Consider the following 24748-nt stretch of genomic DNA (forward strand, 5'->3'; position numbering starts at 1 on the left):
AATATGTATAATGTAATTGAAAATGTTTTTTTTCAATTATCAAACAATTTCTAAATTTAATTTTGCAAATATACTTGTTATACATAAATAATTCGTCAACGTTATAGTTTTGCCCAAATAGTTTTTAGAAATTGATTGCGCAAACAGATTTTATAAAAGATTAATATATTTTTATATCTATTTATTTGTATTTTTTTTACTGTGAATTTATATATGTTACAGATCTTTTATCACATTTGTGCCTCATAGTATTGTTTCGATTGGGTGCGAAAGACTTGTATTATATCATCTGCGCTTACATTTATACTCTATTTCTGGTTGGATGCGAAGGACTTATATCTTATACGCTCACATTTATTGACTCTTCTATTTTCTGTTATACGGAAAGAACAATCTTTAAGGTAAGGTAATTTTTTTCTTCATCATATATTTAATTATTTTCTTTATCATGTTTTTGTAAAAGAAAAGTACATTGCACAATACTTGCAAAACGTAATTTAATTTTAATCTCAGCTTTTATCTTTGTATAATTATAAATTTATAAATATAGAAACTCATTTTAATTGTACTCTGTTTACTATACTTTTTTGCTTCTTTTTTTATTTTTTACTTGTTATACATTAGAATCATTAATCTTTATTATGTTTTTCTATATTATTTTATAAAAAAGTATATATACATGTTAAATTGTTTATATGTAAGTGCAGTTTGTGTGGGGGTGCGCACGATTGGACACCGCACGATTGGACACCACCACTCATAGCGGCCGATGCCTAGAGTTTTTCCACTGGTCAAGCGCTGTGAGTGGTGGTGTCCAATCGTGCTGTGTCCAAAAGAGTGTCACCCGTTTGTGTGCATATATAACTATAACTGGTATTTATAGTCCGAATTTATATTTAAGATCGTCTTTAAGAGTGATCTTGGGTCAGTTTAAAATCTCATTCAATCAATGAAATGGTAATATCTTTATTTCTCTCGTAATATCTTAAGACTGTACTTAAGACGATCTTAAGTATAAGAACGAATTATGAATATATATGAGCCTTATATAAAGTTTGATTGAGTTTCGCAGGTATTGAAGTTTGTTTTGCATTGTGAATTTTTATATTTTTGCATACCTTATTTGTAACTGTTTTTAGATTGTTTCTAAAATGACATTACTTTCAATAATTAATACGAAGATATTAATTGCATGTTTAATATTTCAAATATTTATTAATATTTATGACACTGAAGCTAGCAGACGGACTTAGCAGACGGCCGCCGCGCGACACGCTCGACGCAGTGGTCCTCAACTAACTTTCGCTCACAGCGTCTGCTGCTCTCACAAATTTTTCTAAGCAACTACTTTAACAGCAACTACTTTAACATATATTATATACTACACAACAGTGGTACAAAGTGACATTTTAGGTTTAACAAAAAAACATGCTAAAAACATCATATAAGATGTTAAGAGAATTACAGGCTGCATTCGGAATTAAATTCCCGGAAATAAGTTTGTATGTCGATTTCTAAGAGGGCTCATTTTTTTTATAATTTGCACACACCTTCGGAATGACATTAGAGAGTTACCAGTGAATTTTTAACAAATGAACCCTCTCAGAAGCTGAGATATAAATAAATAATTGTTAACTTGAACGACTTTTTGTCATATGTCTTGGAAATAAATTTGTTTATAAGTCGGCTTCTGAGAGGGCTCATTTGTTAAAAATTCACTGGTAACTCTCTAATGTCATCCCGAAGGTGTGTGCAAATTATAGAAAAATGAGCCCTCTTAGAAGTCGAAGTACAAACTTATTTCCAGAAATTTAATTCCGAATGCAGCCTGTAATTCTCTGAACATCTTATATGATGTTTTTAGCATGTTTTTTTTTGTTAAACCTAAAATATCACTTTGTACCACTGTTGTGTAGTGGTATATAATGTATGCTGTTAAAGTTCCTTAGAAAAATTTGTGAGAGCAGCAGACGCTGTGAGCGAAAACTTAGTTGAGAACCGTTGCATCGAGCGTGTCGCGCGGCGGCCGTCTGCTAAGTCCGTCTGCTAGCTTCAGCGTCATTTAATATTTCACATTATAAACTATTCTTCTTAACTTTCATTTCTAAACCTGCTACATTGTTGGTATTTTTTTGTTTCTTTACTGTGTGTTCATCATGTGCATGACACTATTGTGTTTATTATAAAGTATATGCATAACTTAATTTTTATATAATACATAATATAATATGTATATAATATACAATAAAAATTGTAATAACAAATTACACTTGAAGCAGCTTAGTTGGTAGAACAGTCGTCCGGAAAACGATAAGGTCTCGGATTCGATTTCCGACTTAGACTTTCGCTTCGATATTTTTCTAGCTTACATGTTTAGGGGGTGTAGAGGGTTTTTTATTAAATAAATCTCAAAATTGAGATCTATTAATTTTAATACTTTGTGAAATACCAAGAAATATTGTGATTTGTGCATTAAAATTAAAATTTTATTCATACACAAATCCATCCGCATACAGCTCTTATTTGCTTGTTAGTTATTAGTTATATTCAATCCGAGAGCTTTGAATCTTTATACTTAAGTTAAATTACACTTGTTTTTATATAATTGCTTGTAAAATTTGCTCCATATCTTAACATGCTGTCTCGCCTCGTAATTTGTTTTATTTGTACCTCTCATTTTTATTAATTATCTTATACTTGGAACATCAAATACGAATCGATACAGTATATTCTGTGATACATTTAACACAGCTTTCTATTTTTTTTCATTTTGATATATCATATCATTGAATCAGTAAAACTTTTGTAACATACGTGCGGCGAAAGTAGCCCATTACGGGCTACTTCCTCCGCGCTTATTTCACAAAATACTATGATCAACAACGTGCGAGACGGCGACCGACCACTCGTGGGGGAAGGGGATGGTCGCACTCGCCTTCCGGCTCGTGCGCCCACCCTCCCCTCCCCCCACTCGTGGTCAATCGCTGATCCCCGCGCTTGTTGAATAATGTACCATTACTTAATCCTTAAAGTGCACACTAATGCAAAATCGCAAAATTTAAAGAAATTGATATTTAAAATTGTACTTCTCAAAAACACGCATTATCGGTAAGAAATAAATGTTTATCAAATTGTACATATTACAATTGGATTGCTGACAAAATTTTACATAAAAAACACTGGTTTTACATTTAAATTCTTTTATTTCCTTAAAATTATGTTAAGTTAGAAATCTCGAATTCCAATTCGCACATATTGTGCACTTTAAAGGTATAAAATAAAGGTGTGCACTTTGAGGGTTAAATGTTTCTGCGGGAAACACCAATGTGTAAAAATCAAGAACACTATTATATAAAGCAAGCTTATTGTAACTATCGCAAATACGTATATGTATATTGTTAATTTCTCGCGCGTGCGCGTCCCCTTATGTGATACTTTTTTTTTATTGCAGTAAACTAAATGCCCTGGCCAATGGCCACAGCGGAACTAAATCACATCACTTTTTCTATATCTTAGACCTATTGTCAACGCCATACGGTATCATACCCCACGGTATCATAACCCATCCAAACGGTATTCCGTGCCCTAGCTGCTTAAACTTTAGTAATCTAACGGGAACTGATGTTACCAACTAAGCTGAAGGCGTTGATCTTATATAATTCTCTGCATGAATGTGTATGGGAGCCATCTATACGGCTTGGACGGAACGGAGATTTTTCAATTTAAATCTTTTAAAGTAATAATAATAATAAATAATAATAACATTTATAACAGATGCGGAAATCTTTTCGTGAATTGTCAACAAGGCAACAAAATCGTCGCTTGCAGGCGTACGAAAGTCAACAAGAGCAGGAAACAAATTCTTCTCCAAAAAATACTCTAGCTAACGTCCGTACCAATGTGGAATTGGTCTCTAATTTTTACCAATCCATTGCTGATAATTCAGACGATAGTGACGATAATGACGATAGATCCGATAATATTTCAATGTCTCACGATCGAGAAAATATTATAAATGAGAGTAATGGAAACTTTTCCGAAAATGCGTACAAAAATGAAGACTTTTCTACTTGGTTACGTTCGTGGAAATTGAAACATAACATTTCACACAGTGCTATGTCGGAACTTTTGAGTCAATTGAGCATATGCGGCCATGCCGATTTACCAAAGGATGCAAGAACACTGTTACGAACACCCAGGTTTAACTCTATCAAGATTTCAGCCAGCGGAGGTAGTAATTTTCATTACGGTTTGGAAAACGGTCTAATTGATCAATTGATACGTACTAATTATGAAAATGAAAATAACGTAATTGAAATAGATCTGAATATTGATGGACTGCCAATAAGTAAGAGCAGCAAAAGTCAAATTTGGCCGATATTGGGAAAGATCTACGGAAATAAAGCATTCACGCCTTTTATTATTAGTGCCTATCATGGGTACACAAAACCGAAATCTTTAACAGATTTTCTGGCTCCTTTCTGCGAAGAGTATCGTGAACTTCAACGCACAGGAATCGCTTTCCGTAGAAAAACTTATGCAGTAAAAATAAGATGCGTAATTTGCGATAGTCCTGCCAGATCATTTGTTACAGGCACTAAAGCACACAATGCCTTTTTTGGATGTGGCAAGTGTATGCAAGAAGGCACGTTTGATAATCGTCGCATGCTTTTCTTAGACTTTGATTCACCTCCTCGCACCGATGAAAATTTTAAAAATAGATTGCAAGAAGAGCACCATAATAATACGTCTCCATTAGAATCCATACTGCCTATGGTGTCACGTTTCCCTCTTGATTATATGCATCTAGTGTGTCTGGGAGTCACAAAGAAATTGTTACAGTTGTGGACAAATGGATATCATACGTCAAAACTGAGTGGTCAAAAAATAACGCAGTTATCTGACAAATTAATTGCTATTTCAAAATGGATACCAAAGGAATTTCCTCGAAAACCACGATCATTGGATGACTTGTCTCGATGGAAAGCAACTGAGTTGCGATTGTTTCTTCTATACGTAGGACCAATTGCTCTGCATGGTATTTTGTCGCAAGATAATTTACGACATTTCAATGTGCTACATTGTGCTATTCGCATACTATGTCATTCAACCGATTTCTTACACAACAATGAATATAGCAGAGATTTGTTGATACATTTTGTGAAAATCTGTAAAGAGTTATACGGAGCAGATTCAATTATTTATAACGTACACAATTTAATTCATTTAAGCGAAGACGCACTCAAATATGGATCACTCGATAATTTTTCTGCATTTCCTTATGAAAATTACATGCAGACAATAAAGAAAATGCTCCGAAAAGCTGAAAAGCCACTACAGCAGCTGTACAACAGAATCTCCGAAATAAATACCGAACTTAAAATTACTGACAATGAATCCATTTATCCCATACTGAAGAAGGAATTTCGAGAAATTCTTCCTGCAAATTGCAAAAGAGCACATCGTGTAATTCAATTCAAAGACTTTATTCTGACAGCTAAGAAACCCGACAATTGCTGTTATCTAAAAGATAATACAATTGTTGTTATTAAACACATTTGCTATAACGGAGATACTGCCGTCATAATTGCAAGAAAGTTTTTAACGAAAAATTCATTATCTTTGTACCCATGTTTATCGGAAAATATGGATATGTATATTGTAAACAATTTATCCCAGTTAATGATATCGGAAGTTACCGAAATTTCGAATAAAGCTGTTCAACTTCCATTCGGGGAAGACTCATGGTGCTGTATGCCATTGTTACATTCATTGTAGCATTAAATTAGAAATTATTACTACCTCTATACTTCCTGATAGCGCGCTAATGAGAAAGGTATATGATTCAATTTTATTCATAAATTGCGACAATATTTTAATGTTATGCACATTTGAATGCAATTTTTTTAGGACTGCATATATATTTTTTTATTTATTGTACTACATTTTATGATATATTTTTATGTGTAACGTATTAATTTATTTGTATTTTTTGTTAGTATATTTTAGATGGCACCCGATTGACTACGCGTTTCAACATTTTATGTTATTATTATTAGCATATATTTTAAGTAATACATTAATATTTTGTGTTTTGTTTAATCCATTACAACTTAATTTACAAATTATATTTTATTTTTTACATTATTATAAAGTGCAGTCATAAAATAAATGTTTGTATATTTTAATTTATAACTTATATATGTATATTTTATAACTTATATATTATTTTCAGAATGGAGTATTATGTTTTATTGTATGATATGTACTGCATATCTGTGCCATCGTCATGGATCAATTTCGATCAAAGTACTTTCAAGATACCCAAAAAGCATACAGAAGTATCTAAAGCGTGTCATAAACAGCTTACTCCGTTAGACAATTGGCACGAACTGTCATTCAAGAAAAAGTTTGGACCGTTTGGTGAGTGTCATGATTTGCAACAAATGCAACAGTTAACACATGTATTATATATTCTAAAATTTCTTTCAGATACTTACAGTAATGCACGAGCAGTCGAAAAAACTGTGAGCGAATTGTCAACATCAAATGATGAAAACATATTTGTGTCGACAACCGTTGACAAAGAAAAAAGATTGATTAGAAAACGAAAGTTTTATGGCGACACATCAACGGATGAAGGTATTTACGTTCGTACAGGATATGTCTTTTTGTTCGTTATAATCCAGAATACTAGTGTAATTTTTAATGTATAATTTTTAAAATTCTAGATGAGCAAGGAAGGAAAAGAGAAAAGAATAAGGGAAATATAAACGCGCCTTCTAATTACGTTCCGCAAAAAAAAGAGAAGCATATATCTTATAGTCAACCAATTGAAAAGTCTGTTTCTTCTATTGAGCCAGGTAAGATTTTTCTACACGAAATGCATAATATTGTCAATGATGCATAAATAATACAAAAATAATTTTAACATATATGTTATTACTAATGCATAGAATACGGATCAGAGAAAATGAGAAAACATGCCTCTATTTTGTATGATAAATGCAACGATTCCTTGGATGATCTGGAGAAAGATAGCGAATTATCGCATTCATCGCACGAACACTTTGATGAAGAAGATGTACCAGGTATTACATTAAAACTAGATTAAACACGAAGTGTATAAAATATTCAGTAGCCTTAAATATATTGTTTATACTTAATTCTACGATATTGACAACTTCAACTGAATTAAAATAATAATTTACTTAAATAAAAAAAGCATTAATGTTTTCCAATATGTAATATTTACATTTTTATTTTTATTCAGAAAATACAGACGAAATGAAGAATACAGATACACATAAAAATTATATGAAGTCCCAAGAAATTAGGAAAGACAGAAAAGAAGGTACATATAAGCAATTGGCATCGCGTGATTTCGTCCCAAAAAAATCTTTAGAAAGATTTATATTATATATTATACAATATATACATTTTAAAAGTTAATCTAGATATATGTTGCTTTCTTCTTTTTTATTTAATTCTTTTTTTTATTTAATTCAAGATTATTGCACATAAAATATTTCACATTTTTTTATTTTCCTGTTAGGACCGCTACAAGAAATACAATTAAGTATCCCTGAAAAACCGAACAATACAGGAATAAAGTTCTATGAAGCAAAAAAGAAGACGCAACAAGGTATATTATCAATTGTAATTGTGTTAAAACTTTACAAAGAATAACATTAATTGAATGAATTTGATAAATAGAGTCGAATCTGTTGTTGAACGCCTACATAATTTATAATAGTGGCAAATATGATAACGTATAATGTCACTTACGGCTCTTGAGTAGTCACTGCTGTCAACGTCAAATTGTGATATCAGAAGCGAGAAATGACACGCTGAGACGGTTAAGAATTCTTGCGTGCTATTTTAAATAAAAAGATATTTTGATGAAATAAGACCATAAATCACTTTAAACATACTTGTAAAATTGTGCCTTATTATGTACATAACTAGGCGTACTTTATTGACATTCATTTGACGGTTTGTGTATTAAAAACAGTTTTCAGACAATTTTAAAAATATGTTAAAATGATTTTTGTTATTTCATAAAAATATCTTTTTATTAAAAAATGGCACGTAAGAATTTTTAACCGTCTCAGCGTGCTATTTCTCGCTTTTGATGTTGTGATTTGATGTTGGCAGCGGTGACTACTCAGAAGTTTTAAATTATGTGTGTTGAAAATCAAAAGATATATTTTGTAACTTTTCATCAGAAATGCAAAATCGAGACTTGTATATATCCATTTTGAACAATTTTTTTTCTATCACGAAAAGGATTTTCCGTTTTTGTGTAATATTTGAAGTCGCAATCAAAGTTACAAACTGCTTTTGATATCGATAGTGACATTCTACTCCCTTAATATAAAAAATTAATATAAATTTTTTTGTTGTTTTATAGAAGATTCAATAGGTAGGCCGCGAGTAATATCAAATATTCCGATTAATGTACGAATTCAAAATCCAGTTCATAATGGTATAAATGAAGACCATACATCTTGCTGTGGTAAGTTCTATTGCTTTTACTTCACTGCTACTTTTATATTATAGAATTGCGTTCTGTTTATTAATAAAGAAATTATTTTGTCCTTCAGATGCATGCCGACTAAAATTTTTACAAGTAAATACAAAAATAAAACATAAGCTCAACCGCATCATTAATCTGCTGGAAAATAAAGGAGGTGATAAAGCCGATCCAGTCGAACAAAATAACAATAACTTATTACCAGATTTTCCTCTTACTACAATACAGGAATTGAATAATTTCAACGAGCAATTGATGCAGAATGACGTTCAACGACAATTCGTAAGTCTATTATAATTTATAAATTTAAATCTTTTATAAAGATATATCAACATAAAATATCACTAAAATATATGAAATATAAAACAAAATTACAATAATATAAAAATATAACAAAACTATAATAATAAAAACAAAACTAGTATGATCTTTTAGTTATTTTAACTATTGTAATTTATGTTTCATAATTGAATAATTAGGCATTCTTCTTTTATAAATTTTAGTATTATATAAAAAGCTAAATTGGAAAATCCAGCTTCAAAGCACACTATAAGAAATATATATCTTTGTTTTTTTTTAATATTCAAAATATATTTATTGTATTATAGGTAAAAAAAATGTCAAAGATTGGCGGAGATACTGTCAGTAAGACAGTGCGAAATGTCATGTCTCAAACAATTACAGATGAATTGGCCCAAATTTATACGTGGACAGGTCAAAAAAACAGATTAGCATTAAAGAAAACTAAAATTTCAGACGTTATTATCGGTACATATATTCATTTACTTTATTCATATTTACACAATATACTTTTTATTTGTTTTATTCATTTCGCATTTAACCGTTCCATTATTTTATCATCTTTTTCTAGAAGCAATTATGATTTCAATAAATACGACAATGGCCGAAGTGGAAGGATATATGAAAGAATGGGTGCGACGAGCCAGCGATAGAATTAGATCGCTCTCAAAAAAATAAATTTTATTAATTAATAATAGATGCGTCATTCTACTCGTAATAACGAGGACAAATTGTTCATGTTCTCTCGCTCTACAAGGTGATTGAGAGATAAAATATATAATAATATATACAAGATAAAATAATATATGTAATTTTATTAATAAAGTTTATATATGATTTATTTATTCCTATCCTTATATACATATATGTAGCACAATAAATCACATTAAAACTAAAAATGGAAAATTTTGAAAAGTTTATATAAAATTATTATTGTGACAAGTTAAAAATTTACACACGAGTTAAACGATCTTTGGATAATTATTTATTTAAACGCATTAATTCTTTAAACGTATTTATTGTGCTACTCTAAAAACTAAAGTTTATTATAAATTTCCAACTAACCAAAATTGACAAGTTGCCGAATATTCAGCTGTTGGATGGTTTACGTCTCACTTTTTAAACTCATTGAACACTGATAATTATATCTTGTACTTATCAATGTCCAATAAGTCAAAAAAGTGGGACGTAAACCACCCAATAGCTGAGTATTCGCTAACCTGTCAATTTTCGTTAGCTTGGCTAGTAATAGTCGACTGACAGTCAACTTATTGTCATTTTAGAGTCAACTTATTGTCAACATATTGTCATTTTAGAGTCAACACATTGTCAACATATTGTCAACACATTGTCAACATATTGTTAGCACATTGTCAACATATTGTCAACATATTGTCAACTTGAAAAGTCGAACTGACAGTCAACTACTTTTGGGACATTCGTCTACTATCAGTCGACTCACAGTTGACTGACAGATTGACTTAAAAGTCAACTCTTGCCTTTTATAGTCAGCTTAAAGTCGGCTCATAGTCGACTTCGTGTTGTGTGGGAAATTAAAGAAGTAAATGAAAAGCTCCCGCAAATGACGCTTATTCGGCTCAAAACTCGGCATTTTTGCACGAAAAAAGATATATGATGTTGATACAAAATTGCTAATATTTTAAGGTTATGTTGTTGCGAGATGTCCAACATTACGATATAACGTTTTACAACAGACGATTTCAACCATAACATACTAGTGGCGCCATTTTTTGTGAAACGGCGGAAACTTATTTATACTCCTAATAGTTATCATTAACCGTCTTAGAAGTAATCATTACAACTTAAATTACAGTTTGTATAGAAAAAACATGACAAATCTACCATCTTGTGACTGCGGTGACGGCCGCCAGGATGCAAACCACGTTATATTTTGCTGTCCTATCACTATTCCAAAATCTAGCAAACTAAGGAAGTACATTAAAGACAAGTTTCCTCTTTCTGAGATTAATATCTTTCTCATGCTTAAGTCTCCTACCAGTAGTACCTGTCGTCTTATTCTCGCCTACTTCACGTCATGCAACCTCCTCATTTAAACCCTCCCGCCTCGCGGGTATACCCGCTAGTTCGCATCCCTGACGTGATTCAAGGAGAGGGCGCTCGATTCCAACTACTCCGACTTATGACTTACTCTTAAGAGGATGCTATAGTGACCAAAGAACTTCCTCGACGTCGGCATTACAGATTATTTTTTGAGGGAGACCAGGCTATCGCTCTTTGTCCAACGCATAGATCTGTCTTTGTTTATCGATTATTTCGCCATCTGCAAAAAGACCTATCAACTACAGTCACTACTCTGCTTGCCATTGTTTACGTGCGCTAAGCGAAATTTGTACACGTACAGCTGTTTACATGTTAAACTTTTTTGTTAGGCTTTTGACTGGAATGACACACAGTCAGTGTTATCAGTTCGTTAGAGTTTTCTAAAGTGCGGCCTGGTCTCATTTCATACATACGAGCTACAAAACGTTAGTAAATGACAAAAGTTAACCTTGGTTGACAGATCCACGAACCAAAAATAAATAAATTTTTAACTTTTTGTTTGATTTTCTCGTAAAATTTACCAGCCCGCACTTTGTTTTGGTGCGTACTTTTATTCTGTAAAAGGATTTTGTGATCTGTAGAGCCAATTCGAAAATTAATGAACACTGTAATGTGTCGGTAATTCCCGTCACTATAGCATCCTCTTAAGAGCCTGGTTACCCCACCTTCGTAATGGAGCACATAGTTCTACACGCTTGCAGTAATACCAAATAAAACAACAATCACCATTGAAAGAAAAACGAGAAATACCTTGGTTACTATGGTCAAATCGTCCCCGCCACGTTGTTACACTGGGGACGGGTACCAATAACGTTGAGAAGAAAAAGAAGGACAATTGCTCGTGCGCGATGAGATAGTCGACGCACGGATGCGTTCTCTATGTTTGCGTTTGAGCGCTTTTGAGAAGCTTTATCAGCGCGGTGCGCTTGGTTCCCGCGGATGGGCAGCCGGACGGTATACAGACACCAGTCTAGCATCGCCTTAAATCATAGCTGTTTCTAAAGATATTATAATATTACAATTATTGTAACAGTATTATAAAATGTTGGAGAATAAAACACAATTTTGTATGTTTAATAATATATGTTTATATTTCTTATGATAAATTCATTTTGATGTCGCAATACAACGTCACGTAGAAGATTTAATGATTACGCTTTTATCAATAATCACATTTTCTTTTTCAAGTATTATTATATATTCTATAAATGACATCAGTTGAACAGCGATCACAAAAAAGATGAGTCGAAGAAATTTAATGTTTCTTATACGTATATGCTAAGCGACTACTTCGCATACAGGGAAGAAAAAGAGTACATGTAAATACAAACGACGAGAAACATTGTGAAGAAAATTACAGTTACAGCCTCAAAGTTAGAATTCGAAATACAACTGTATAGCAGTGTGCTTTGTGCGCTAAGAGTCGCGGAATCAACATGAAATTCAATGTAATAAAATTGGATGCATGCGTCTCGTATATCATAAAAACAGATAGGACGACGAGAAGGCACGTACTTTACGATCATTAACTGCACCAATGGTGGACAATTATTACTCTGAAATATCATAATCAACAATTTTGTTTTTTGATTACTTCTGGTTGCATTATCTTAGTTGCTTGTTAATAACAAGTGCAACATCGAATAATATACATCGTACACTGCAATAGCTGTGAAATATCTATGGTTATTTTTAAGCAAAACGTTATCATTCTTGCTGATTTTTTCTTCTCATTTCAGTACAGAGAATATGATTATCGAATTTTTAATGAATATTGTAGTAAAACATTAGTTCTCAGTAACGTTAATATACGATTTACGTAATGATAACACTTGATAAGAATTTAAGGGGATCATGAAGTTTTGTTTTACCACTTAAACGCAATAATTTTGTGACAACTTTTGTATGTATTACTTTCAAACATTTAAAAATCCTATTTCCGAATAAAAGTATATACATGTTTGTAGTACAATTTTATATAGAGAACAAAAAAGGTTTTTTAATTCAGATCTTTTTATCATTCTTTAAACAAATGTGGCGTTTAGAGCTGCCAAGTCGTGACAATATTTATTTGATATAAAAGCTCTGTAGTCTGTACTTACGAAATTGGAGCCTCCATACAAATAGATTACATGAAAAAACGACGAGTTTTTAGAATTAAACTTAGATATCTAGTTCAATATAAAAAGTTTATACGAAAATTTATCCGTATGTGTGTGTGTGTGTGTGTGTGTGTGTGTGTGTGTGTGTGTGTGTGTGTGTGTGTGTGTGTGTGTGTGTGTGTGTGCGATATTAATGTAGTAGTATGATGTACTGATATTTCGTAAACCGTATGTAATATAAATCATATATGGGGCATTCCACATGAAAGGGGTCCACCTAAAAATAAACTCTTTGGAATTTTTAAAATAATAATAAAAACATGTTAGCGGACGTTTATATAAGGTTAATGATAAAAAAAGTAAGCATTGTATGCCTTGCATCAAAGATATTGAAGGCTATCGTTTAAATTAAAAAATTCTTTTTTCTTTCTTTAATTCTTTTTTTAAACATTTGTAGTTAAAATTAAAAAATTTTTAGATACATGATTTTTTAGGACTTTTCCCATATTTTCAAATAAAAATATTAATTTTAGTGACAAAAATTGAACAGTATCAAAAAAAGTACTTTTTTAGTTTTAAATAAAAAAATAAACGAATATACACACATTTTTAAAAATCTGAAAAAATTCTTAAAAATACTTCAATACATGTAAAATATTACACCGTAAAGTAAATTTTGGGATTGCAATGGGATCCTCTGGAAAACAAATATTTTTTCCAATACAAAATTATAATTTCAGCCAAAAGCTAGGATAATATCAATTTTTATTGGCCAATTATTTAGTACTACGTAAATAATATATTTCTAACAAATAACTATAAAATAAAAAATAGTTGTGACATCTGCATTATATATTATTTAATCTTATTTATTTTTTTCCTTTATTTTTTGGAAAAAAGTCTCGTTCCTCATCAATACTGAATTTTTTTTTAATTAATTGATCTTCTCTCGCAGGAATAATCGCATAATATTTTAATGTACCCGGAATCGTTTTCGCTAATGCGAATCTTGGTTCCAAAAACTTACTTAATTTGTCGTGATTTGTCTATAAACTAAAGAATCTTTCATATCATTTTTAGCCAACGTGTACAATATCACACTTCCTTGCAAAGTAACTTTTCTTACTAATCGTTTAACATTTCCACCAATACCATCACAGAGACTTTTTCCATGTGCTGTAGCAAAGAAATGCCATTCGGCTGTGATACCAAAAAAATCTCGCGCATGGTAAAGCAAATTATAATTCTTAAATTATAATTATTAAATTAGAATTTGCTTTACCATGTGCGTGATTTTTTTGGCATCACAGCCGAATGGCACTTCTTTGCTACAGCATATGGGAAAGGTCTCTGTGATGGTATTGGTGAAAAACTTTGTTATAGCATTTTGAAGTATTTTAAACAATTAGTAAGAAAAGCTACTTTGCAAGAAAGTGTAAACCTCAACGCTGAGGTATTGTACATTGGCTAAAAATGATATAAAAGAGACAACAATTTTATTTAGTTCGAAGACAAATTAAGTAAGTTTTTGGAACCAAGATTTGCATTAGCAAAAACGATTCCGGATACATTAAAATATCATTTTGTATTGGACAAAATATTTGTTTTCGAGAGGATCCCATTGCGATCCCAAAATTTGTTTTATGATGTAATATTCTACATGTATTGAAGTATTTTTAAGAATTTTTTCAGATTTTTAAAAATGTGTGGATAAAATTGTTCATTTTTTTTATTTAAAACTAAAAAATTACTTTTTTTAATACTATTAAATTTTTGTCAATTCACTAAAATTGATATTTTTATCTAAAAGTACGGAAAAAGTTTTAAAAAAATCATGTATCTAAAAATTTTTTAATTTTAACTACAAATTAATGTTAAAAAAAGAAAAGTTTTTTTTAATTTAAATGGTAGTCTTCAATATTTTTGATGCAAGGCACATAATGCTTACTTTTTTTATCATTAACCTTATACAATACGTCCACTAATATGTTTTCATTATCATTTAAAAAATCCCAAACAGTTTATGTTTAGGCGGACCCCTTTCACGTGGAATGCCCCATATATATGTTTTTGTTCAGTCGGTAAAACTCACGACTTCAGCGTCCCCTTAACAATATTAATTGATTTACAGACATAATTACAAACTACGTTTCATACTTCATGTCTAATTCGTTGGTACTTATTATATATTCGCGTCTTTATAATCGATTTACTAAACAGTACATATTCGTATATGCATGCATTTTTGGAGCAAGTGTCGCGAAATGATTGCCAATATCTACATGGAATAGATTCTGATAATAAAAGACGTAATACTCAACTTACTTAACTGTAAGGCTCGTGTGATTCCTATTTAATATTCGCTGTTAAAGACAAGTGTATATTTCGCAACTCGAAGTAACTTGTTACAATTGTGATATGGTTAATGTGCTTTAATATTTATAATTTATGATATTCATTATGACTAGCATTTAAATTTTACATAAAACGTTCGAGAAAAGAAGAACGTAATTAAATATACACGTAGAAAATACGAATAGAAACACATATCCATGCAGTAAAGTACAAATGTAAATATATACATCGTGGGTCCGTTATATATATGTATACATATATATGTATACATATACATGTATATATATATATATATATAATTTTTTTTTTCGGAGTCAGAATAGGTGTTCATATTATTTTGTTCAACTCTTGTGTGTGTGTGTGTGTGTGTGTGTGTGTGTGTGTGTGTGTGTGTGTGTGTGTGTGTGTGTGTGTGTGTGTGTGTGTGTGTGAACATAATTCAAGAGAGTGTAACTTTGTCAAAAACAATCGTAAAAAAATTTTTTTAAAACATTTTAAAGCTTGAAATCTCTAATTTTGAAATTGATAAGTTATTAAACGATTTACAGATTGTTTACGAAGTTACACGAATTTAAATAAGGATGTGTCAAATCTCAAAATATTTTACAAACTTTGTAAAGCTCCACAACGCGAAATAAGAATTGCACGCAAATGCGATTTACTGTATTCGAAAGCATGGATCTTTAACTTTAATTTGCGTTTTTGATGAGCGTTGTACAATTTTTTTCACTGAGTTATGCAACACTGAAGCAAAAATAGCCTCTTTTGCTTCAATGTTGTATAATTCAGTGGATAAAAATTGTACGCTCAACAAAAACGCAAATTAAAGGTAAAGATTCACGCTTTCAAATGCTGTAAACCGCATTTGTATGCGATTTTTAATTCACGTCAAATAAACTCGCAAAATACATAATAAATTTTGCCGCATCTTTATTTTTATCCGTATAGCTCCGTAAAAAATCAGTATACGTTTTCAAAGTCGATATTAAAATTGTATGTAGAAACATTAAGCTGTAAAATGCGTTTTACAATATTTGATTTATAATTTTTCTTAATTTATCATGTTACACATTTTTTTGAAGAGTAACTGCAGGTGATCTTTTAATTTTGCTGTTGAACGCTCACTTAATCTTTGCTGAAGTCGATATTTGAACTTCGTAAAGAAAAAAGTATTAAACGATCTTCCAAGGCTCATTTTAAAGGGCAAAACTTTTTGATTATTTAAGTTAATTTTTCTCGAAGATTTTTTTACACTAGGGAGTGAAGGAAGAAATTCAAGAAAAAAAGGCCATTTTTGCTTCAATGTTGCCTAACTCAGTGAAAAAAAAAATCGTACAATCCTCATCAGAAACGCAAATTAAAGGTAAAGATTCACGTTTCCGAATGCTGTAAACCGCATTTGCGTGCAATTTTTATTTCGCGTCGCGGAGCTTTGCAAAGTTTGTAAAATATTTTGAGATTTGACGCATCCCCATTTAAATCCGCGTAATTTTGTAAACAATCTGTAAATCGTTTAATGACTTACTAATTTCAAAATTAAAGATTTTAAGCTATAAAATGCTGTTTTGAAAATTTTTTACGATCATTTTTGACAAAGTTATTTTTCGGAGTCAGAATAGGTGTTCAGATTATTTCGTCCAACCTCTGTGTGTGTGTGTGTGTGTGTGTGTGTGTGTGTGTGTGTGTGTGTGTGTGTGTGTGTGTGTGTATGTGTGTGTGTATGTATGTATGTATATATATATATATATATATATATATATATATATATATATATATATATACAGGGTGTCCCAGACCAATGTATAAAGATTATCACGATGAGGTAGAAGGGATCAAGATAAATGAAAAAGTCTAATACTATTTTGCGATATTTGCAATAATTTTTGAGTAATAAAATATTAAGGTCAGCCGAATAAGAGCGCGCAGAGAGACAAGCGGTCGCTCGTCTGATTGTGAGCCATAGGTCCGCCCACTGCGGTCCGATTGTAGGCGACGGTAAATGGCGCGCGGCGACGGAAAGGATAGCTTGGCACCGCACCGCGTCGAACCGGGCGGTCTTACGGCTCAGGCGACCAACCGTTTGCCTTTCCGCGCGCTCTTATTCGACTGACTTTAATATTTTATTACACGAAAATTATTGCAAATATCGCAAACAGTTATTAGACTTTTTTATTTATCTCGATCCCTTCTACCTCATCGTAGTAATCTTTATACATTGGTCTGGGACACCCTGTATGTATATATATATATATATATATATTTATATTTATATTTATATAAGAACATATTTATAAATACATTTGTTTATTGTATTAACATGTTATTATTGTTATTATTTGACATTCCACAAATATAATTAGAAATTTGAATTTGAATGTGGTATATATACATATGTGTAACTATATTGTAAGTTGTACCGTTAGTATCATAGAACTTTTACAAACGTTATGTGTGTACACAAAAATAAAATTGAGCAATAATAATTCGCCATGTATTTATTGTATATATGTACATGAGCGCATCGCAAACATGTTTTCAAATAATAGTTTGTTAAAATTTAAACTCATTAAATTTTTTTGCATTTTACACAGAAAAATTTTCCTTTAAAATTTACCTTCAAAATTCCAAGACAATAGATTTGTAAGACAGCACGAATTTCGAAAAATATTCCTATAATCTTTATTATAAATTTAATACTATTTAATATAATTTAATAACATCTTAGAACAACTTAATCGTTTCATAATATAAAATAATTTCATTAAATAAAATTTTAATAAAATTTTACAAAATTCTACTAAAGCTATAATAAAATTTTAATTAAATTATAATAAAAGACTTCTTAAAGTCCATGTTGTCCCAAGAAATTTTAATAAAATTTTACAAAATTCTACTAAAGCTATAATAAAATTTTAATTAAATTATAATAAAAGACTTCTTAAAGTCCATGTTGTCCCAAGACTACCATGATTTTGAAAATAAATTTTAAGAGAAAATTTGTTCTGTGTACATATATAAACTTATTCATAGCCAACAATGCTCGTATTATTAATAAATAATGCAAAGATTACACACACACACACACACACACACACACACACACACACACACACACACACACACACACACACACACACACGCACACGCTCACATAAAATATATATTGAAGCATAATTAAAAACGAAAACGTAATGTCTAATTTATATCCACAATATTATTTCGAGTATGTAAAATATAGTTGTTTTGCAATTAATTTAATTATATAATTATACTGTTTGACACACATTATAGACCATAATTCAGATAAAATAATTTTTATAGATTTTTTTATCGCTGAAAACGAATTTACTAATGAAATTGATCTAGTATATTTCTAATACAGAAGAAATTAGACTTAAGGATACCAAAAATGGCATTTTTTAAATTGTACTTTTGAGCCTAAATAACTCAAAAGTGTGACATGAGAGAACATATTCATTTACGAATAGGTTTTAAATTATCTAAAATCTATCTAAACTCAGATATATTAATTGCTTTATGTAAAATTTATAGTTATGGATTAAAAGAAAGAAAGATAATAATGGTCTGCTCATAATAGTCACATAATTTATCGATTATGATCGAATTTATGATCAAAATTGTTAAATGTAATATATAAAATATAAACAATTGTTATTTCACAAATAAGATAACGGAAAAATAATGCAATATTTATATGTATTTTTCTCGTAGAATTCAAAGGTACTATTAGATTTTATTAAACTCAAATTTTGTATTCTAACTTTCCTATATTATTTAAACTATTATTGTTCAAATTATTATTTGACAATTTTGGCCATAAGTTCGTAATTGGCGATGCCAGAAATCGTTATGTGTAAATGAGTATTTAAATGAGCAGACCATTTTTTTCTTTGTTTTAAGTATAATTATAAATTTCAATTTGCATAAAGCAATTAATGCAATACATGAGTTTTATAGATTTTACATTGCTGAAACAAATCAGTAAATAAAATTGCTTTATTAATCAAATTTTTGTGCTATTTTTGAGCTCAAGGGTACGCAAAAGTATTATTTTTTTGCAAATTTAATTTTTCTCATATATATGACATGATGAAGTAATTTCATTTACAAATTTGTTTTCAGTAACAAAAAATCCATAGGAATCATCTTATCTAGTTTATGGTCAAAAAAAATTTCAATTTATCACAGTGTTATTATTCATAATAAAAATAATCTTTCCATCGAATGTGTATTTTACAAATATATATTGCTTTTGATTTATTATATCGATATAATAATTTATAATATTTATAAGATCGAGACATCTCATTCCAAAGAAATGCCAGGATGTTCGAATTATAAAAAGATATTTAAAATCGATTCTACATTTATTTTTATAAAATGGTAAGTAGTTACGTCAATTATTTTACACTGTACAATTTAATATTGAATGACAGAAATATATTCATAAATATTTCTTATTTTTATTCAAATATTGAAAAATATCTCATTTCTTTTAAACAGTCTAATATATTAAAGTATGCTGAAAATTTAAAAAAAAATGTGAGAATCTTAATGCAAAATTATAGAATTTTCGGATTATACATTCCCAATTATTCAAAATAATGATAATAAGATAAACATGTAATTTTTGTTAACGAATGTTCATTATTCCCTTGACATCCTTCGTCCAAGTTAGACAATTTATTTTAACTCTTTCGTCGTATACACATTTTCGGTTGTTTATTTATAACCTTCATCCGCATTGCTACGCGTTTGCTTGTCGCTGAATCGTAGAGCTTTATTAATTTATCACTACTACTGCGAAAATTTTAAAACGGGTAGAGGACTTTTTTACATAGTTTAACCTCTAATTACTCACACGATCGAGCAGTTTCACCTATTATCAGACATTCTGTGTACATACAAATATATAACGAAAGATAGTTTCTAAAAAATTAATCTTAATAATTAAAGTAATTGAAAAGATTTCTACTGAAATCAAATTCATTCTTTTTTAATTTGAGTTATGGAATGAAGCCTCTATCAATAATATCACACAGTAAATAATTTTGTTCTGACAAAAATCAAACAAGTTTAGAGATTTTTTATTTTTTTCAATAAATAGATCCTTAATATTAATCAAAATTTAAAACTTTTCCCTTATATATAATATATGTCCAAAGAAAAATTACTATCAATATAAAGTAATGCGGCGAATACGAAGCAGGCACGATAGACGGTGAGCAATAAGTGATAATCACAATGAATTATATAATCACATAAGTTTATTGAACGTTTCTTCTTTCGAATCATCTTCAACATAACCATAAGAGCTGCTAATAGCTTGGGGTGAAGAGTTTCTATGTTTCAACATCTTCTTAACGAGGAAGCTCTTCATCTCAACATCAGCAGCTCTTATTTTTGCAACACTACTGGTTATGCTAAAGATGGCTCGAAGGAAGAGCCAAAACGTTCAATAAACTTTCATGTGATTATATAATTCATTGATTATCACTCATTGCGCACTGTCGACCGCGCCTGATTCGTATTCGCTGCAATACTTCTTGTTATAATGACATTTTCACAAGTCTCGATTCTTATATTAAAACCACTGCTCAAATTGGAGACTTATTTTGCAACAAGCTGGGCACTGGAGAGGTAAACCTAATTCGAGTATGCTGAATCCAATATTTCAACCGTTTTTTTAAAGTTAGTTCGCGTTTTCGAGCAATTTCAATTTAAAAATTTTAGGCCCAAGGACCCCAAAAATGTAATTTTTATCATTTTTTGATCATTTATTGAATTTGAAGACATGCTCACTGCTTTTCACCATTTAAATGGGTTTGAATGTCATTAAAAATTCATTTTTTGCATTCCCACATTAAAAAATTCGCCGAATAATCATCAAGCGAATCTGATGAGTATAACGAACGTTTTCATCAAGTAACGGCGAGGCTCGAACATTGGTACAACGGCAAAAAGCTACATGCTCTTTTGGGTGACATATGTTAAAATGTATTACGAGAAGAAGATGACGATACAGAGAATCGGGATAATCGCAAAATAAAAAATATAAAAATTATTAAAAAATGTTGATTTTTTGTAATAAAAATGATGAAAAATTTACTTCATCGATTCAATTTTTTTTCAAATACTTTCTATTTGATGTGCATTCGTCGATACGTCTATTCAATCGATTTCCATCAATTTAAATTCAATAAATGGTCAAAAAATAATAAAAATTAATTTTTTGAAGAATCCTTGGGACTAAAATTTTTAAATTGAAATTTCTCAAAAACGCGAACAAACTTTAAAAACCAGTTGCACCATTGGATTCAGCATACTCGAATTAGGTTTACCTCTCCAGTGCCCCAGCTTGTTGCATTCTCCAACTAGTACAGTGAAATCCTTGTACTCTAAAAAGAAATATAAAAAATGTTTTTGTTAAAAATAATTTATAAAATTGTAATTTTGTAAATAAAAAATAAAAAAGCATTGCTTTATATCTTAAATAAATTATTATTGTTTAAAAAAGGTAAATTAAAAATATAGAATGAAGATAGGTAATAAAAATAAAATAACCGCAAGGGCCAAATAAGTCCATTTTTTTTATTTTTTACGTTTATAAATAGATCTTGAAAATATTAATTATAGTCTATAGCCTTTAATTCTTATATCTATTATATGTTCGAAAAAAATTATTACTATATGTACGAAGTAAATTTAAAATTAAGTTTTCGTTTTGTAAAAATTTAACTGTTAAATTTTGATAAAAAAACTCTTCAATTGTAATTTAATTTTAATTACTAACTCACAAGAATTTCTACAAACAACGTTTTCACTACAATTCGTATAGAAAATGTTTAGTTGCTATGACAAACGCTTTCTATTTCGATTTACACAGCAAAAGAATTTAGGATAATATTCGTAATTATTTCTTGATATTTAAGAATCTTTTATTTATAATTGTGTGCATATTCGAGCACACACATACTTATATGTATGTATGTATGTATATATATATATATATATATATATATATATATATGTGTATATATATATATATATATATATATATATATATATATACTTATATGTGAATTGCGAAACGCAAAGGTGCGATTTGTACAGCTTGTTCTCTCAGCACGAGGCGCTACAATAACAGTCAATGTAATGTAATTGAAAATATATAAATTATACGAATACGAATAACAAAATAAAATTCTCAGATAAAATTTGATTCAATCCGGATTTAAATATCTATGATTCGAATTTGAATTATTTGAAAATTTTGAGATTTGAATACAAATCACGTATATTCGCAATTTTATCTTGGAAATTACATTCAAAATAACTTCATAATATCAATATAAATTAGTATCAAATATATAGTAAACTTCTTATAAATTTATAAATTTTTAATAATCAATATAAATTTTTCTCAGAAATTTTATGTATATTTTTGAGAAAATTTATATTAATTGTTTATATATATATATATATATATATATATATATATACATACCTATATTTAAAAAATATATATACACAGTAACAAAATTTGTGTATTTGTGTTAAACTGAATTTTGTGAAAACTTTTGTGTTGAATTTGTAACATATCCAAGTGTTTTTTTAACATAATATGATTATATTATTTGAAAATTTTATGTTAAATTGATGTTCAACATTTCTTGGTGTTTAAATAACACAATTTATAGGTTAATGAATAAATAACATAAAAATAATGTAGTTTTAAAACAAATATTTTTTAAATAAGTGAAAAACATGTACGTGTAATTTTAAGATATTATAAATGTTAATTTTATTGAAGAAATATGTTCCGTGCCATTAATTACACATTTTATATGTTAAACTGTACAAATAATTTGTGTTATTTTCTTTCTGCAGCAGTCTTGCTATCTGTTAAATAGACATACACTGTAAAAACAGATGTGTTATTAGGAGTATTATATTAAATCAAACGCAATATATATATATATATATATATATATATATGTATATATATACACACACACCCACACACACGCGCGCGCACGCACACACATGTATATACATACAGGATGTCAGAAAATAATCGTTTTTGCTTTCGTGGGTTGATACAGCAAGTCAAACTGAAAAGAAAAGTCCTTTACCATTTTTCATTATTCGCAATAGTTAACGATTTAAAAATTAGTAAAGTTCGGCAAATGAGCGCGTATTTTCCCTGCCCACCGCACGCGGAATCCGTATTTAGCATTTAAATAACATTTGCTGAAAACGCTTCCAATCGCTTTCCCTTAAATTTTTTAAATAACACAAAACATTTCTCTGTACACATTTAGGCTTTTGAAGCACAAGTTTGTATATCAAAGTTTTCGTTTTAAATAGTTGTAATTGTACTAACGCAGACTGGCTTGATTCATCGAGAACATGTCCGCGTGATATGATTCGCTTTCGAATGGTCCGTAAAGTCCGACGCAGCTGAAAGTGCATTATGTGTAAGGCTCTATAAGTACAATACATCTCGAAAAATTATCGCGAGTAAAAGTATCCGGCAGTAAAGACAATAAAGCTACAATCCTACGACTCGCGTCAACGTATTTGTATGCCTAGAATCGATTCAGACGAGCTTATTCTCCTGAATTTTTCGTGCGCGCACGCACGGTAAATCTTCACAAATCAAATCAATATTATATTATCTAAATCATACATGTATCGTAATATGCATTTTGTTTGCTAGGTGTTCAAATACTTATCTATAACGCATTACGAGAGAAAAAACGCGTTTTTAATATATTCATTTTACAATAATATACGCTGTAAATAAATACGTACGTATATAAAAGCAAAATTACATATTAATCTACCAAATGGAAGGATTCTAAATGCACTAGAATGCATTAGAAGTGACGGACACAAGTAGAGGCAACGTAACTTTCTTCTCCTGAAATATACAACTTTCATACATGATTCGATGTATCGGATAATTCAGGAACACGGACAATCTTAATGCGCAAAAAGAATTCTCGAAATCCAACGTTCCTTAGAAAATTTTCTCTTAAAATTTCTGTAAAATCAAGTAATCATAAGAAAACATGGATAACAAAGAATTTTACTAATTTTAGTAAAAATTTCATTATAATTATAGTAAATTTACTTTTTATTATTATGTAACTTTACTAAAATTTAGTATAATTTAGTATTTTTTATTATTTTATTATATACAAGAGGAGAGGGTCCTCAATACAGAAGATCCACCTGTAGCACTCAGACTGTTGCGTCCATTGTGCTCTAGTAGAAATTCAGTAAAATTTATTATAAATCTTCAACAAAATTATAATAAATTTTATTAAAATTATAATAAAATTCT

The 24748-nt window shown here is 29.8% G+C and overlaps 1 protein-coding gene across 5 annotated transcripts; it reads left to right on the plus strand.

Moving 5' to 3' along the window:
- The first annotated feature begins 26 nt into the window (after positions 1-26).
- On the plus strand, positions 27-9636 carry LOC120358393. Of its 5 annotated transcripts, none has more exons than XM_039452572.1 (11): positions 196-401; positions 6236-6423; positions 6493-6642; positions 6732-6863; positions 6957-7091; positions 7274-7354; positions 7556-7645; positions 8414-8518; positions 8607-8818; positions 9145-9304; positions 9408-9636. In XM_039452572.1, the coding sequence occupies exons 2-11, from the start codon at positions 6237-6239 to the stop codon at positions 9512-9514; spliced, it is 1359 nt and encodes a 452-aa protein (XP_039308506.1). In that variant the 5' UTR covers positions 196-401; position 6236; the 3' UTR covers positions 9515-9636. The 5 variants fall into 5 exon arrangements, 3 of the variants coding, with proteins under 3 accessions (XP_039308506.1, XP_039308508.1, XP_039308507.1); XM_039452574.1 differs by having other exon boundaries at positions 8414-8425; XM_039452573.1 differs by lacking the exon at positions 196-401 and adding an exon at positions 5673-5836.
- Positions 9637-24748: the final 15112 nt, after the last annotated feature.

The sequence above is a fragment of the Solenopsis invicta genome, chromosome 8 (genome assembly GCF_016802725.1).
Source record: "Solenopsis invicta isolate M01_SB chromosome 8, UNIL_Sinv_3.0, whole genome shotgun sequence".
Taxonomy (NCBI): domain Eukaryota; kingdom Metazoa; phylum Arthropoda; class Insecta; order Hymenoptera; family Formicidae; genus Solenopsis; species Solenopsis invicta.

Coding starts and splice junctions, on each gene's coding strand:
- LOC120358393 (XM_039452572.1), top strand. CDS start 6,237: ATGGAGTATTATGTTTTATTGTATGATATGTACTGCATATCTGTGCCA. Junction 6,643..6,731: donor CGACACATCAACGGATGAAG/GTATTTACGTTC, acceptor TTAAAATTCTAG/ATGAGCAAGGAAGGAAAAGA. Junction 8,819..9,144: donor ATGACGTTCAACGACAATTC/GTAAGTCTATTA, acceptor ATTGTATTATAG/GTAAAAAAAATGTCAAAGAT.